Genomic DNA, 17,041 nt, shown 5'->3' with positions numbered 1-17,041 from the left:
CCTCCCACCTCCCATCATAGTCCCAACATTAAACTTCAAGCCCAGAGGAACAAGAACAAAATGTTTTAGAAGGATTTTGTCCACATTCATAAATCTAATGGATACCAATGAGCAAACTGGTGGGAAGAAACAGTTCAACAGCTATTGTTCATAAAAAAAAAAAAAATCCAGCTTGACAATATTGTTCTACCAGGTGGTGACTGGAATGTACAACAGGAGGAAAAATAATGTAAAAGCAGTGCATTAAACAGCACACAATTCATATTTGGCAACACAAAAATAACAATGGAAATACTGATGCTACATACAGTTTTTGAGCAGTAAGTACAAACTTCACATAAGAATGTTTTACCACAGGTTGAAAATAAAAACAGTAAGACTTCCTTCAACAAAACTGTCTTTCTTTTCAGATGTGTACATGAGCTGCATGGGTTTTTCCTTTTCTCTGTGTGTGTTTTTGTGTGTGTGTGTGAAAACAGAGGCTTGATGAGCAAAACTAAAGTTCATCTTGGAATGTGGGCTTGGTCTCATCACAGAAACGAGGCCAAGCTCAGTGAAGCCGAATCTTGAGAATTTGGCCACTGCTGACCCGGTCCACTTGTTTGTTCCCAAACAATCGATGGTCCTGGGAAGACTCCATGTCTTACATGGCAACCTTGGCAACTTGCTCTTCCAGTCTGGCAATCCGACGGTCTTGAAGGATGACGCGGTCCCTGAGTGACCTAAACTCTCGGAGTACTTCTTCCAGTTTGTCTTCCATTTTCTGGAGAAGAAAACATAGTGAAAGTTAGTGCCACAAAAGTTATTTATGCTGATTAGGATTTACAGAACAGTTTAAAAAATATGAGGCAATAATTTGTGTGAAATATCTGTGAGATAACAATTTGTAGAGTGCACATGAAAAACAAATTTAAATTGTTTTTAATCCCAGTAAAGTGAGATAGGATCAGACAGGCAACAAGGCCCTGTAGCTGTTAACATTTTCCTTTCCTGCTGCACTGAATTGTGACCCAAATACCAGAATATGTGCTGATCTATAACTTTCTTAAAGTGTTCCAACCAAAATAATTACTGCAAACAGGGAAAATGTCAGCAAAACAGCTTGGAAACTGAACTTTAAGACTTTATAAAATTGTTCTGCTTACAGGACACTGGAAGAATGAGCTATATCAAAGATAAAGAACAAAAAAAAGAGTAAAATATGACTTATTTCTCAGCTAATTTAATTTATACACTCACCACAGAGGACTGTGGAGAAGGAGAAGGAGAAGCGTGCTTGTGGATAATTGAGATGGTTTCTGCTTTTGGGGCCGGCTTATTCTCCAGGACATTCGTCTTGATCACTTTCAGGTCCCGGCTCTTTGTGGAGACGTAGCCATCTTTGAGTGAGATCAGGATTGGGCCTCCGTTCTTACCCGCAAACCACTCCTCTGCTTCCAGGGCAGGATCAGGACCGGCTGTGTCTGGATATAGGTCATCTTGGAACAGATCCGACTGGGTACATGCAGAGGACACAGGAAATGCCATGAGGAAGGCAGGATAGATGAAAAAACTAAGTTATACAAACAGAAAAAGTGCATAGCATATGGATAAGCCATAAAGAACAGGAAGTTAAAAAAAGCAGACTTACTTTACGTGGGACTGTCATGATGATTGGTTCACATTTCCTCTCATGTAACTTGTAAAACCTACAAATATTATTAATATAAGGTGACTGAGTCTTGATAGAGTTGTTTGGCCACAATAAGCAGAGGTGTGTTTGGAGGAGTAAAATCTATAAGGACTTCACCAACTGTCAAGCACAGTGAAGGTAGTATCATACTCTAGGATACTGCAAAAAGTGGATAGAATAATTAAAAAGAAAGACTTCTGCAGAATTCATAACCTCTTACTGTCAGGTAAAGATTATAAACTCAACAATTAGAGGTACCAAAGCCATTAGTGGAGTGGATTTAGCATGCTAACATTACAGTTTTAGAATAGTTTTCCCAAAGTCCAGACCTTAGCCCTACTGACAATGTATGGCATGTGCTTACAAGTCAGATTAATGCCAGAAAACCCAACTAATTTAACAGAATTTTCTCTTTTCATTAAACCATTTGACCCCAGAAAATAATATTTTATAGAAACCCAACACATAGAACAGTATTTTTTTTATTTGTTTTGCCTCTGTACCTTGCGATTTCACATTTGTTGACGTCCAAACCTCTCTTGGGCATGTACCCCATACCCCTCTGCGGCTCCTTTGTGGAAAAGGTGTTGAGGTAGTGTACAAACGGTGCCTCGTCAGTGATCTCAAAGTACCGAATGCTGCTGTCACCCTGAGGACGTAGTCACAGCAAAAAGTGGGTTTTTAATCCAGCCTTGGAGATGTTGAGTGACAAAGCTCATATTTTTCATTATAAGGGGGGTTACCTTTCCACACAGGTAGACTATGTTGGTGTCAGAGTCATAGAAGGGCAGCAGAACTCCATTACTGGAGTCCATCTCTTGAACACATATCGGCTCATCCATGTTATCCTGCACACAAATACATACTTAAAGTAAAGGCTCTGTTTGGAAGAACCTTGAGTAAAGAACGGGATGGGGGATAAAGAACACAAACACATTAAACCATGTAATCACAGAGGTCAAGTCTCTGGGTAAATGATACACTTTGTATTTGATGCCCCCAACTGGAGCTAAGGTGTTACAGCCTCAGTACACATATAGAAAGAAAATCTCTCCTAGTGATGGCATGGATAAAATGGAGAAAAAGATCCTCTTTGTGTAAAATTTGGGTAAGATGTGAGGCGATTGAGGGTGTTAAATAAGTTACATTATGAACAAGATAATGTAAGGAGCAAGATTCTATAGACTTCATGCAGTTAATTCATCAAGCTCATGATGGCTCACAGGTATTTTGAGCTGTTTTATGCATTTTTACCATATATTTGCCTTTTTTGCACAATTTACCAGAAGAAATTATTCCAAACTTAAAGAATTATGAGGCTTTACACATGGTTATCATGCTTAAGTAGAAAGAGAGATCGCTCTGAATACTACCATAAAAAACCTGTGTGTGATTGTTTGACCTTCATGACATGATGATAAATTTCAAACAGGCTTTGCTCACATCTGATCCTTACTACTTTGTTTTGAGAAAGCATGACTAGGAAACTGGCATCATCAAGGCAATGTGATATGTCCTAGCCCTATTAATACCATTTGGAGTCCATGCAGTCTCTGATACTCCATCATTTACCAGGTGACATAGTTCAAGTATGTGAGGGATTAGTGATTAGGGTGGAGATTGGTATTTGGCTGATGTGTTTGTGGTGTATCAGTGTGTTTAGGATTAAATGAGATCGAGAGCAGTGACATACAGATTTCCACAGGGCTAGCTGGCGCTCGCTCATGCGGCTGAATCCAGTGGTGAAAATATTTCCATCTGCTAAAAAGATCGCTCTCATTGGTCGAGCTCCCTCATGAGCTTTGTCCTTCTCCTAAAAACAGAAACACACTTGTCAGACATGGCAGCTATGACTCCATGCCTCATCAGCATCTTGCTGTGTTAAAGGAGTGGTTATACCACATGCAAAGCACTTCAGCCTCAAACCTCTTGAGGCTTTCACTTACCACCACAACCTTCTTTTTACGAGGGTCGATGACGCGGACCTTCTTGTCCTTGCAGGCGGTGCACAAGAGGCTGCCATTGCGACTCCAGCTGACACTAAAGATAACATCAGGGTGCATGTCCTCCAGGTAGATCATGGCCTCTCCAGTGCCCACATTCCAGATGATGATCTGGTTGTCACACCCTAAAATGGAAACACACAGTCTAAGTGCACACCCATCTCTATCGAGGTTTTTATTTGGTGCTTTACAGCACACAGAATCATTCCTATTTGGAGGTCAGCAGTGAGAAGTGGACAAAGTACAGACCAAGTACTTCAACAGAAAGCAGCAAAGCTTCAGTTACAGTTACCTGCACTGAGGAGAACGTTGCGAGCGGTGGGATGCCAAGACACAATGCCAACCCTTTTAGAATGGCCCTCCAACACAACCACAGGCTCTGACAGGGAGGTCTCAAGTCCGTTCTCAGGTATCTGCCAGACCTGTGTTAGTCAAAGAACAACTATGAGATACAAAAAACAACAAAAAAAAACTTTGCCAATAAAAATGATTTTCAACAAACTAAAGCAAAACCATAAAACTAAAGAAACAGTCTAGTGTAGGGTATCATAGCACTCACAGGTCTGCTTTGTTAAATAGCATCCTGCTCATAAACAAGGAAAGGCTCTAAGCTCATTTGGCCATTCAGAGATGAACAGTGTCCTTACCATGACTGTGCAGTCCTCCGAGCCACTAGCAATGACAAGATCATTATGAGGACACCAGTCGATGTCCAGCACTGGGCCTGTGTGACCACACACTGTCGGGTACACCTTGTCTATACGGCCAGTCTAAGAAACAGAGTTACGTTTGTTACAAAGAGGACGAGGAATGTGAGCTGACTGACAGCCAAAGAGATATAACTATATAACTTCAGTCTTTTGCATAGCTACAGGACTCTTTTCTCTACTTTGTAACTACCTTGTTACAGTGTTGTTTCACACAAAAAATAACATAAAACACTTTATGATAAAAAAAGAACGCATTCATTGTCAGCCCAGAGAAGAGAAAAAGTGACTCCATTCAGTGCTCTATTCTGCTATAACTTCAGCTAATTTAATCAATAAACATATTTACAACAATGACCTTATCAGTTATAGGTACATATCTGAAGATCTTAAAGGTACAGCAGCTTCTGCAGAAGCAGAGCATCATGCAACAAACATAACTTAATTAACCCAGTATCATCGATTATCTATGGTGTTAACTACAGATCTAAACCTCTGTGAACAGCAGGATCAGTGTTACGCTGAAGAACAGGCCTGCAGAATTGATTCACTGCATGCTCTTATTGCTATAATGTGATATTATGCAGCACATTGTTATGACCCTTGTTCCTGTGGACATGTTTTACACCTTCAGTATCGTATTTTAATCCTCAAGGCTCCGTGTTATACACAGGTTTAAATTCTTTCTGTCTTTCTGCTCTAAAGCTAATTGCTCATTTTGTAGAAGATATTTGGAAGACTGCCTCAGCTTAGCATGTTGGCATGTTCATATTTGCTAGTTTAATAACTATAGGGGTTGCCACAGTTTATCCTGAGCACTAAGGGAATTTCTATATAAATTTATCCAAAATCTGCTCAGATATCTCAGCTGGGACAAAAAGACTTGACTGCTTGGCCTCAGATGCCTTAAATCAATTCTATTATTTCTACTAACCTAATGGAAAGATGGAACATAGATTAACTGACTAAAATTCAACATTTACTAAATATATTAAAAGTTGCATTTCATAGTTCTTCTGTACTAATGCAGCAAAAATCTATTCTCAAGAAGTAAAAAATGAGGATATCTCACCTTGTGTAGAGGAAGGACAAGAAAGGCCCCTCCTCCGCTTGCCTCAATGATGATGGCGACAAACTTGGGGTTGACAGCACAGAAGGAACTGTCCCATGTTACCCTGGACACCCGGATGTCATCGTAGCACTGATCGTTCCTCACAGCCTGACCGAACACATGACGGAACTTGCTCTGTCGCACAACTCGCCGCAACATATCTGCAGACAGAAATAGGAGCACAGTGACTCACCACTGTGTTTCTTGCCTAAAGAGACCAAGATATTTTTGTAAGTACAGTCAAAAGTGATGTTTTAGTCCACAGAAATCTGAGAATGAACTTCTTTCAGATGCATACTGAGAAAGCTTTAAGATTTTAGGCAAAGGCAAAGGCCTTTTTAGTGTTAAGATTACGTTTATTAATTGTGACTAAGCTTGTTTTTGTACATGCAAAGGAAAAATAGTCAGCTCTGTCTGCAGGCAAAGCTTTGAGGTGAACTGCACAAGATACATTTATTCTCCACCTGTGTTTACCTCCAAATGTCAGTGTAAATTTGTCAGTGTAAAAAAAAAGCCCTAGTTCTGTGAATGTCGTTGGCTGTAGCTGCTCATATTCTAGTCAAGTTAGCCCATTTCCTCTTTAGTATTTTTCAATTCACTAGATCAAGCTTTTCAAATAATAAGCAGTTTAGCCTTATTGGACAAATATTATATCTATTTTAGTCTAACTGTAGCCCTACACATGAACAACACTGTATATTTTAGGGTCTATTGATCAGGATGCAGTGATGAAGACTCAGAACTGTCATAGCGGATGTTATATTTTTAAAGTGCTGCATCAGTTCCTGTGAATGCACCACAGATGGCCTGTTACTGCTCCAAGATTCTGGAAATTATTTCAAACCTTGCTCCATATTTAATGATCACATCATGGCTCACAGTATCTTTACGTTTCTTTTCTGTTCAACTCTGCTTTAAGCTTCAAGAGAAGTTAGTCATTAAGATGAGTTGGTTTTGCAGTGGAAAACATAAAAAGTAAAAAAAATATGCTGTTTACTTTAATAGTCAATATGCTCATCTTAAATACTTTTCCACTTTTTAGTGGAAAGGTGGAATTTACAGAGGATCAGAGATAATTAGGCCACCAGTCTGAAGTGACATTCAGAGTTGATAAACAAGCTGCAGTTTCTTTAGCTTCTTTCCAGTCATGGACAGGTTTGTCATTACAGCAGACCACCTGCTCTTTCTCATTCAGTCTGTAGAGTTTGAAAATGGAAAAGCTGACGCATCGAGAAGTTTTTGTTTTTTTTAACTTAAACCTTCCTCTTCAAACTCTGGAACACATTTTATAAGACTGCACGTAGCTTAACTGCATTTGTACCATTAAAATGTATCTTTTTCATTTAGTCAGATAGCTTGACTTTGCTATTTTTTTTTTACTTCTACATACATTGTACACCCACATACATGCCAATTATTCGGTCTGTTTAGAGTTTACCTACCGTGTGGGTGCATACTGAATGACACTCTTCTCTAGTTTTGCCACATCAGGTTTCATTAGTTTTTTTTTATTTCAATAAATTTGTGCAACATTGTTGTGAATCTTACATATTTACAGTGAATATTTACACAGTTTAATGATTTGAAAATAAAAAGAGTTTGATAAAAAAAAAACCCTAAACACACTACTAATGTACACACAACTCTTAGGACCATATGGACCAATGTGTAGACATCTCTTTACATTTTCTTTCTCATATACATATCCTGTATAATCAGAAAACTGCTTTAAGTCAAACGTATCATATTTTACACTATTTTTACATGTAGTAATTAAAAAAGCACTTAAATCTATAACACCCTTATTATAATAATATATATATACATATATACACAAGATTGTTCTGTTTAACATCAGCTGCCTCGATTCACTCATATATTCATGACAAAAAAAAAAAAAAAAAAAAAAATAATAATTTGCTTCAGCCCTGCAGATGGACATTTTTTGTCACACATTTTGGTTGTTATGCATATATTTGTATTCATATGATGTGGTTAGCTTGCATATTAAAACAACTGTCTCATACTACATGACTACTTAAAACTAGTTTGGGGATTTGGGACTTAGTGTCTCACATAGAATATATGCATCTTGTCACTTTCATTTTTGTTATTTGCACCTATTTGAAACAGGGTGTTCTTTGTCTCTTGCTGTTTGTCATCTGCCTCCAAGTTTCTTTTTTAATCTCTTAATTGTTGTAATGAGTCCCATACTATTAAACAGTCTTTCTTTTGCCACGTGTTCCATAACATTTGTATCTCTCTTTGGGGCAATTTGGCATTACTTTATACTTATTTTATGGCCCATTTTTGTTATTTTCGCATCCTTCTTGTTACAGACTGTTTCTCAATTTGGCCGTATGGTCTAATATTTTATTGGTTTGCATTTCTGTATTCCTTCTGTCTTTGGGTCATATGCAAAATATGTCGCATCTCATTTGGTTATTATCCCCATTCTGTGTCTCTTTGGCCAATTTTTCTTACATTTTGGACTCATGGTATCTCCATTGAATATATTCATTTACAACTACACTCTTTCGATTTTTCTGAACTCTTTTGTGCAGACCTAGTCAGGGTCCAGGTGTGGGCTGTACGAGTATTCCTTATAGATGAAGAGAAGCGAGGCACCTTTCAGGAGACTTCTCTGTCGTGACAAATAGGCTAACGATTTGTGGGTGTGCGCCACGCGACAAATTACCGGTTTACCAGCTTTACACCAGTGTGGTAAACGTCCGTCGCTGTTAGCATTCACAGGCGTCTGCTACCCCACAGTTAAAACAATGGTTACCTGCTAACGTTAGCTTTCATCACAATGATGCTCCCTCGTTCCCGTAGATGCAAGGCGCTCGTTAGAAACAAATTTGCCCAAAAAAACACTAAAGACCGAGTTGGGATTTTAGACTACCTTGCCAGTGTTTTACCAAACCAGGACATTAGTGTTGTAAAGCTAAAGCGAGATGCTTTGAATGCTAGTTGAAGTTAGCTACCTCACATTTACTAAAAGCAAGGGGTGGAGATTTGTGTTTTGGTGAGCGCTGTCCAGATGTTGTTTTTAAAACAGCAGAGAGCAAAGTCTGCAATGCTAATATTCCTAAAGACATTTAAGAAAAAAAATATAAATAAATAAATAAATAAATAAAGAATATCTAACGCTATATAAAGAGTGGAAGATCACAGAGCAGCTTGCGCCACACCGCTCGGGCAGCTGTGCCGGGGCTGGTCCCATCAACAGCGGCGGACGCGTTCAGGGAGGAGGCAAAAGAAGGGGATGATTATCTCTAAAATATCACAGAAGTGGAACTTATGTTCACACAAACGTGCAGAGTCACCATTATGTGCTGCTTTGCATTGGCTGGACTGTGTGTTTTGCATCCAAACTGCTGATGGGTTAGCACGCTGCTAGCAGTTAGCTGCGGTGGACCGCTGCCAGCTGACGCAAGTGCAGATATTTCCACCCGAGGTTTTTGGCTGCTCCCATTCTCAAATACATCCATCGAGCATACATGGATGCTGCACAACCCGACAGATCAAATACTAATTGCACAACGCAAAGACACCTTTCAGGCTTTCTTACCTCCTAAATCTATGCAAGACTTTCCTACGCACGGGGGTTTTCCACACTCAACACATGAATCTGGTAGTTTAGGCGCGCCCTTATCCTGCAGGACGTTGCTTTAATATCCCTTGACTCCACGAAAAAAAAAAGTCCAGTCGCAACGACCCCTTTCCCTCGCGATTGCTAATATTTGCCCACAGCCAGTAATTTAAAGCTTTTTCAGGACGCCAGTTCACAAAACACGCATGTACTGTCCGTTCCTCACCTGCGGAAGACTACCAATACTCTATTCTCATCCCGTTATTAAATTCAGTAGGATCCACTGACGAGTGACGACTCTCTGCGGCACATGCGCAAACGAAAAGTCTGATTTAATTTCCCAATGATCTGAACGGGGATAGAACTGCAGGAAATCTGAGCATCCCGTTGTCACATAAATGTAGAGTTCTTATGATTTGGTTAAGCTATGGAAAAATGTGAACATCTTTTTTAGCAGCATCTTTTGTGTGAGGATCTCTCCCCTCCCCCTCTGCCCCATCCCATTGTACCCAGCCTGTCCTGTCCCAGCACGGTGAAGACACCCCACCCCTTAATAGTAAGTGAGGTACCCATTCACAGGGTATCTAAAAGTATTTAGGAGAATGGTAACTATACACATTTGAAAGCTTTGTTTGATGCTCGTGATCTAAAAACTGAAGTTTATTGTTTTATAAGTTCCAATAAACATCTGGCCAACTGGCAAACAATCCTTGTCTTATTGAGCACTTTCAGATCTAAAGAGAAACAAAGCAATTAACAGAACTTACATATACATTTTGTGGAAGCATCATGTCCCTCTGTTGTCATTTTATTTTTCTTTACGGTTGTTCCATTTAAGTAATTTAGACCAATTTTCCTTTTTTTCTGTTCAGGTTGTTTGATTCCTATTTTGTGTTATATGTAGTCAATTTTATTAATTTATTTTTCTTTTTGTTTTTGCATATTTTTGGTCTTTTGTATTATATATATATATATGCACCTAGGGGTGCACTAGAGTCTTCCAGAGCCATGATAGGATCAGCATCATGACTGAACTCTTGTTCCCAGATAACTGGGACACTTTATAAAATGTAAATAAAAGCTGAACACAAAAAGCAAATCAATAAAGTCTATATTCTCAGAAAACAACATAAATACATGATATTTTTAATTTCATACTGTGCTAAATGTTTTTAGTGTCAGTTCAGGACAGGGCTTTACTGACTGCAGGGTAGTTATAAGCTTTTATCACAGAAGCATTCACTGGTAATATGTGCAGCATGAGGTTTGGCACTATCTTGTTAAAATTAACGAGTCGAAAAGAGTTCAAATGGATGACATCATATGTTGCTGCAAAACCCTGTCTGTGAAATCCTTCATATATCAGAGTTGTGTAAGTTACCCATGCCATTTTTGAGCTGCATGCTCACCTCTGGTTGAATGGCCCTTCTCTATTGTAGCCCAAAAGACAGGGTACAAAATAATAATAAAAACAAACAACCCCCCTCCCCACCTAAAAAACTAAACAAAAAACAAACAAACAAACATACATACACTACCGTTCAAAAGTTTGGGGTCACTTTGCCATGGGATTCAATAGGGAAGTGACCCCAAACTTTTGAACGGTCGTGTACAAAAAAAAAAAACGAACATTTATTTACATGATTATTTTCTTTGCATGTTTGTAACTTGCGTTTTTGGATACAGCAATGCACTGACAATGAAAAAGAAATGTTCTCTGATGTTTTCCTGCCACAGTTCAGTGATTTTCACAGCAAAATTGTATTTAATGTAGAGTTACTTGAGTTTTCAAAAGTAATTCAATATTTGTTTCACGCTTTGTTCCTTGTATACAGATATTTTTGTGGATCCCATTTACGCTGTAATGATGTAATGTATACAGAAAATGAATCCATATTTGATTTTCTTCTTCTTTTTTTAAATTTTGTTTTGAGAACGGTTTTTCCTAAATTGTTGATCTATTTCTTTACAATCTTATAAGAGAAGTGAACATCTCTCCAAGTTACACAGCCTCTCCGTGATGTTTGTGCACACAATGTGTTGACAACCTTGATCTCATCATGATTATATTATTTTAATATTATATTATATTTATTTACAGCAGTTTCTAATAGATTTCATGCTCTGAAATTAAATCATAAATACTTAATATCTTAGATTTATTAGCTTTTGGAAAATCAAATTGTGGCACAGAGAACCTACCTTTCTTTGGAGGTGCTTGCACTTCTGTTGGTCTCTCCTTGGATTTTTTTGGGACATCAAAGGCGTTTTTCATTTGGGATACCTTCACACTGGGGTTTTGCTCCACCAAGCGAACCAGGGGTTTGACGCCTTCAGCTTTGATCCGACTCTGCTGTTTTTGCATTTGGTTAGTTTCTCTGATAATTTCTGCCACAGGCTTGAAGGAACCTACCTCACTGCCCCTTCCTGCATCTCGCTCACTACAATAATCTGTAAAAGCTTTAGGGTCCCCGTAGTTACTAAGATTGTCATCACTGATTTGCATATGTACTCTTTCAGATAGAAGCTCAGGGTGTCTTTCTCTTTTCCCTGAAAAATAAGGTTTTGGACTTTGAGTTTCATCATCTAGTGTGACCTCAGGTATATCAAGAGTCTCTGTGCAAACAAAAGATTTTGGACGTTTTTTTGTTCCAGGAGGAGGTGACCATTTACATCTGGATCGTCTCTCTAGGAATACTCTTCTCTGCAACATGTCCAAGTTTTGAGTCTCTTCCTCTGGAGATAGTTCTTCCATCCGCACACAGTAGTCAAAATCAATCATATCTCCATAGTGGTCATCCATGTGTCCAAGAGAGAGCTGTTCCCATGGGCTGAGGTCAATTGAGAGTCGACGATTGTTAGTCGGTATGGTGTAAGTCCCCCTTTCATCCCATAGCATGCACATGTCCTGATTAGTTGGGGTGCTGCATGGAGGGTCTTTGTTAAAATGAAAAGTGTGTCTCCTCTTGACCCTTTCTTCTGAACGCAGATAATCTTTACCTCTTCTTGGCACATCAGTTGACATTAATTGTGCAGTTTTAAGCTTTATAAATGGGTTCTTAGGTTTTTTGGGGACAGGTGGAGGTGGACCTTTGACTTTAGGCTTTTCTGTTGGCATCAGTTCATCTTTCGATGTGCACGAGATGGATGTGGTACATGGAACTGCTGTTGATTTGACAGAGCTTCCCATGGTTGCGTCTTTGTTAGGCATCAGATAAGTTAAAGGTGGAGGTGTGACGACAGCAGTGAAGCAAACAAGCTCACTCTCTTTCTTTAAGCTGGCAACCTGTGCTTTCCCATCATTATCTTTGCTTGTCATGGGAGGACAAGGCATTAAGTCACCTTGTTCCTGTGTAAATGAGGGACTATCTTGTGGTTGTGGTATGGCAGAAAGTACAGTGACTGCCTCTTTCTTTGCACATGGTAAAATATTGCTTTCAACTCCAGCTTTAGCCCTCTTCAAGACAGCTCCTGCAAACTTGCTCTGATCCCCTACTTGTGGTTGTTGTGAACTGAACCCTGAACTGTGGCAGTCCTGACTCTGATTTTTAGACTTGTTTTGTGCTGACAGAGGCTCCCACTTAGCTGCTAGATTTTGCTCCCTCTCTGCTATTCCACCAGTTGTCTCACTGTGAGCAGCTCCAACATGACTTACTTCTTTTAGCCGACACCTGCTGCCTGTCACTTCAGCCAAATGTTGACCCATTTTCCTCTCAAAAGGGGCTTCGGGTGAACTCCTAGCACGTGCGCCATCAGTGACGAGCTTTTCTCCGCTTTGCCTTCTATTACTCTTCTCTTGAGAACTATCCCTGGAAAGTTGTGTAGGGTTGTCATTCCAGGATTGAGAAGCGTCTTTTTCTGCTCCTCTTTTCCTGTGGCCAAAGGCACTGTTGTTTTCTGCATTAGATGACATCCAAGTTTCATCCCGCTCCAGCACCACAAAGCCGTCTTCATTAGTGGGATTAAGTGAAGTTGTTGGACCTCTGGTGTGAGTCTCAGGACCTAACCTGCTTCCCTCAGCCTCTGATGTAGTTTGATTACCCTGCTCTTCCATAGCAGTCGTCCCAGTCCAGGCCACAGCCCTGTTCTCAGAGCCTTGCTTTTTGTTAGAAGTTTGTCTTGTCTCCTTAGGACTTAGAGCAGTTTTTGACTCTCTTACAGTTCGAGTGACTCTCTCCCTGTCTCCACCGAAGCACTCTCCTCTAGCGTTCACAGGGGGCTCCTGCTGACCGAGAGGCCTGATTGGCTGCCCAGTTTGGGGGTCGGTACATGTATAAGTGACACTGCGCTCCTTTTGGTGCCCACTGACCAAGCTGCTGACACTAATCCGGCTAATCCCACCAATACTCTGATGGGTTGCAGAAGTGCCATCCTCCTGATGTTTACTTTCATCATTCTCTGCAAACTCTGACTGAAGTGTGTCTCCAGTTTGCTCGGACCAGTCAGAATTATCAAGTGACTCCTCATCATTTTCTGACAGCTTCTCCAGCTTCTGGCCCATGGCTGTCGTTCTGTATAAGCAGTATCAAAAGAAACACTCATGTCAAATCACTGATGCAATTTATAGGCAAGTCACACTGACATAATGAGGATGGAGTGCTTTTCCATCCCAATGAAATTAAATCACACAACAGGTTTTGCTGTTTACCTTTAACTACTTTGAATCTTTCTCTATTTTTGTGTATTCTTCAACACAGTTCACACATGCTTTGCCAAGACCTCTATTTATCTCCCTATTCTGTCAGAAAGGAATGCTGTGGTGGCTATAATTAAAGTTGGTCTGACGGCTGCCAGTGAGTCAAGAGGCCAAAAAGGAAACAAGATAAGTTAGATAAGAGGTCAGCTGCCAGGTGCCAAGGTCAGACAAAATGTCCAAAACAGATATACAGATACAATACAGATTCTTAATCATGTTAAATAGCTTTCAAGTTCTTTAAAACTACCCACACAGGGCTTGAATTGCATCAAAGCTTTATGCTGTTTAATTTGTGAGTTTAATAACTCATGTTGGAGCCACATTCCTCTTTATGATACATCATGCACTGTCAATTACAGCTGTGGCGACAAGGCTGGTCTGTGCTGTGCGTGCCTGCCCTCAGCCTGTCTGAATGTTTATGATTGTTTTGGTGACGGGGTCTATAGAAAGGTCACCCGAAATACGTGATTCAAGTCACAAAGGCTTTGACTTGCAAACTGAATTCTTTGTCCAGAGTTTGCTGAGAACAGTTTAACTGCTGACTTGATGGATGGTGGATGGGAGATTAATACAAAGGGGAAACAGCTCAACAGGCTTTAGTGGCATGTAGCATGTGGGATGGGTATTCTTAGCTCTCAAGGCAAGAACTAAATGTAAAGGAGAAAGTACTGCGTTGATGCATGTTATAGTTTTGAGTTCTACAGTTGATTATGTTTAAAACCTTTATATTTTACTTAAATGTTATAGCGCTTCATGCTTTGATTTATTATTCTACCAAATACATTAAAACATTTATTATAACTTTTTGGAAATATATATCTTTTATTTATTAAGATACTAAAAAATATTAGTCATGTTTCTACAATTGTGATTCTTTACTGGAATCCTGAAATAATTTGTATAAAAAGTTCTGGTTGCCAGACACTAAACTAAAACAAAATAGAAACAAACAAAATGATCTTATTACCTAGCAGCTTGAGACACCACAGTGACACTTTTAGAACTGAGTATGAACCTCTAAATTATATTTTCCTCTGCTTCAGAGGTTCTTTTTTTAAACACTTTGTTCTTGCCAAATCATCAAGATCCTCCACTGTTTTTTCTTTAATTGCTCCATCTGTCCCTTAAAAGTCCCTGCAAAGCAGCTTCAACTGTGGAACACTTTTCCTCTTCACATTTGAGCAGTGATTTAAATTAAAACAATCTTCGACAGACAGTTATTCATCAGATTCAAAAGTGCTATGTGTCCAGATGAGTCATCTTACTGTTACTGACTTTTGAAATGACTAAATCCAAAATACCACAAAGAATACCTTGTGAGCCGGATGCTGCTGTATAGATGACATAAAGAGCAAAATGTCAAATAAAAACTCTTATGGGGACTTAAACCTTTCCAGTTAGTAAATTCTTATCCCCTATGTTAATCTTTTCCTTAAAAATGTTTAATTATTGTATAGTTTAGTTTTTTAATAGTATTGTCTTGCTTGCTTTGTCATAGTGACTGAAAAAAGTGGCTTTGGAAAACATCTTAGAGATGACAGTTCTTCTTCCATATTAATGATGATTGTGACAGTAATAAAGACTTCTTTAAAGAGAAAAATGATTGAACCTTTTTGTACTGAATATGTAAATCTTTCTCCTCTCCTTCAAACATTTCAAACACAGAGAGCAATGAGACGTTTTAATTTCTGTCTACTTAAGAAAATACTAGCATAAATAAAATTGTTCCTGTTGAAATCTGGTGCCAGCTGATTCATAAATTGTGGTTATAGTTCCCACAGGGGTCACTTCAGTTAAATTACAGCATGTGGAAAGTCTGTAAAGTAACTTTACCAATTTAAACTGATTAAATGTTAATACAATCTGAACACAGAGGAGCTGTATATTCACTTATTTAATCAGCAGCAGCTGAACACCATGTACTGAAAATATTGGCCAAGCAACTGAAACAGTAATTTAGAAGTAATTATTAGCTGAAGGAAATGGCATTGTCAGTACAGAGGAGTTCTCATGTTGGTACACTGCCTCATTTCTTCTCATGTTATGGCCTGTAGTCTTGGAATCAGCCAACATTGTTTAACAGCAGCTCTGGTTTTCTGGTGTGTGGTCAACAACAGTCCAACGATGCGACAGATGCATGTGCCTGCAGCTTTAATGCATCTAAAGTGTTATTTTGAGATGGATGTGTTATACTGGCAGTGGTGGGGGGTATCTGTGGCATTGGCTTGTGAAATCCCCTCACTCTCTCTCTCTGTCCAGTTCCCATTTATGTTCCTGTCATGCTTCCAATAGTAAGCAAACAGTTTATAGGAGACTTGTGACATAGAGTACCCAAACTATTAGTTCTGTCATAAGATAGGGCTTTATGCTCCAGCAAAGTGTACTTTTCTGTTGTAGCATTAACGTTCTACTGTTAGCTGAAATGTTAACCGTTGATCAGGGCGATATTCAGATCATCTAGTTATCTAGGTGGACTGTAGAATTTACATAGTGGCAAACGAGGGAGGATTTACAACCATAAAAAGATAATGTGCTGTAACCCTGAGGTGGCACAGTGGATTAATGTGGAGAAGAAACTTGTATGAAGCTATTTATCCAGCTTCAAAAACGTATTTCAGAGAACGTAACCACATATTTACTCAATATAAATGCATGCACAACACTACTTCACACCTCCAATGATAAACTGTTCTGTTAAGAAAAGTGACAGATTAATATTTCATTTTCTGTCACTATATCTTTCACAATAAGAGGTTTCACTGACATTTCAGTCTGTAAAAACCTGAGAAACAACAAGATAGAACAGGAAGTTACTTACTGAAGCTGAGGCTCTGCCTGCCCGTTGTCCTGCGGGACTTTGCTCTGTCTGAGAGACATCGACTTCAGAAGTCACCTGCTCTGTTATGTCAGACTGACTTAATTTGACTAATTCAATAAGAGCGCTTTCTGTGTGCAGTCTTTTTTGACCAAGAGAGCAAGTCAAGTCACCAATGTGCATCAACTTCAGATTCAAATAGTTTTTCCCCTTACTGAAGTTAAGCTGGTTTAGAAAATGGATGAATGAATAGATTGATGTAGCTTCCCTATTATAAACACATTTTTCAATATTTGTTAGGGAGATTGCACTGACCAAAATGTGTCTAAATAAGCAATATTTAGTACAATTAAATACTAAAGTTTCAGTCATCAGCTTCTTTTAGCCCCAAATGTGAAAATTTGCTGAGCTATCTATGTTGATGCATCCAAAAATGAACTTA

At 39.1% G+C, this 17,041-nt stretch overlaps 1 protein-coding gene across 4 annotated transcripts; it reads right to left on the bottom strand.

Annotated features, from left to right (window-relative positions):
• Positions 1-150: 150 nt before the first annotated feature.
• Positions 151-11,313, bottom strand: LOC121630526 (coronin-1C-A-like). 4 transcript variants are annotated; one of them, XM_041970851.1, is made up of 11 exons: positions 11,291-11,313; positions 5,455-5,654; positions 4,323-4,445; positions 3,968-4,097; positions 3,619-3,800; positions 3,366-3,485; positions 2,416-2,520; positions 2,176-2,321; positions 1,631-1,688; positions 1,240-1,494; positions 151-763 (listed from the first exon to the last, which is right to left on the bottom strand). In XM_041970851.1, the coding sequence occupies exons 2-11, from the start codon at positions 5,650-5,652 to the stop codon at positions 644-646; spliced, it is 1,437 nt and encodes a 478-aa protein (XP_041826785.1). In that variant the 5' UTR covers positions 5,653-5,654; positions 11,291-11,313; the 3' UTR covers positions 151-643. The 4 variants fall into 4 exon arrangements, with proteins under 4 accessions (XP_041826785.1, XP_041826786.1, XP_041826789.1 ...); XM_041970852.1 differs by lacking the exon at positions 11,291-11,313 and adding an exon at positions 9,068-9,361; XM_041970855.1 differs by lacking the exon at positions 11,291-11,313 and adding an exon at positions 9,315-9,356.
• Between the last annotated feature and the right edge of the window lie 5,728 nt (positions 11,314-17,041).

The sequence above is a fragment of the Melanotaenia boesemani genome, chromosome 19 (assembly GCF_017639745.1).
Source record: "Melanotaenia boesemani isolate fMelBoe1 chromosome 19, fMelBoe1.pri, whole genome shotgun sequence".
Classification (NCBI taxonomy): Eukaryota; Metazoa; Chordata; class Actinopteri; order Atheriniformes; family Melanotaeniidae; genus Melanotaenia; species Melanotaenia boesemani.
The sequence above is the reverse complement of the archived record's forward strand: the minus strand, read 5'-3'. Positions and strand labels throughout refer to the sequence as shown.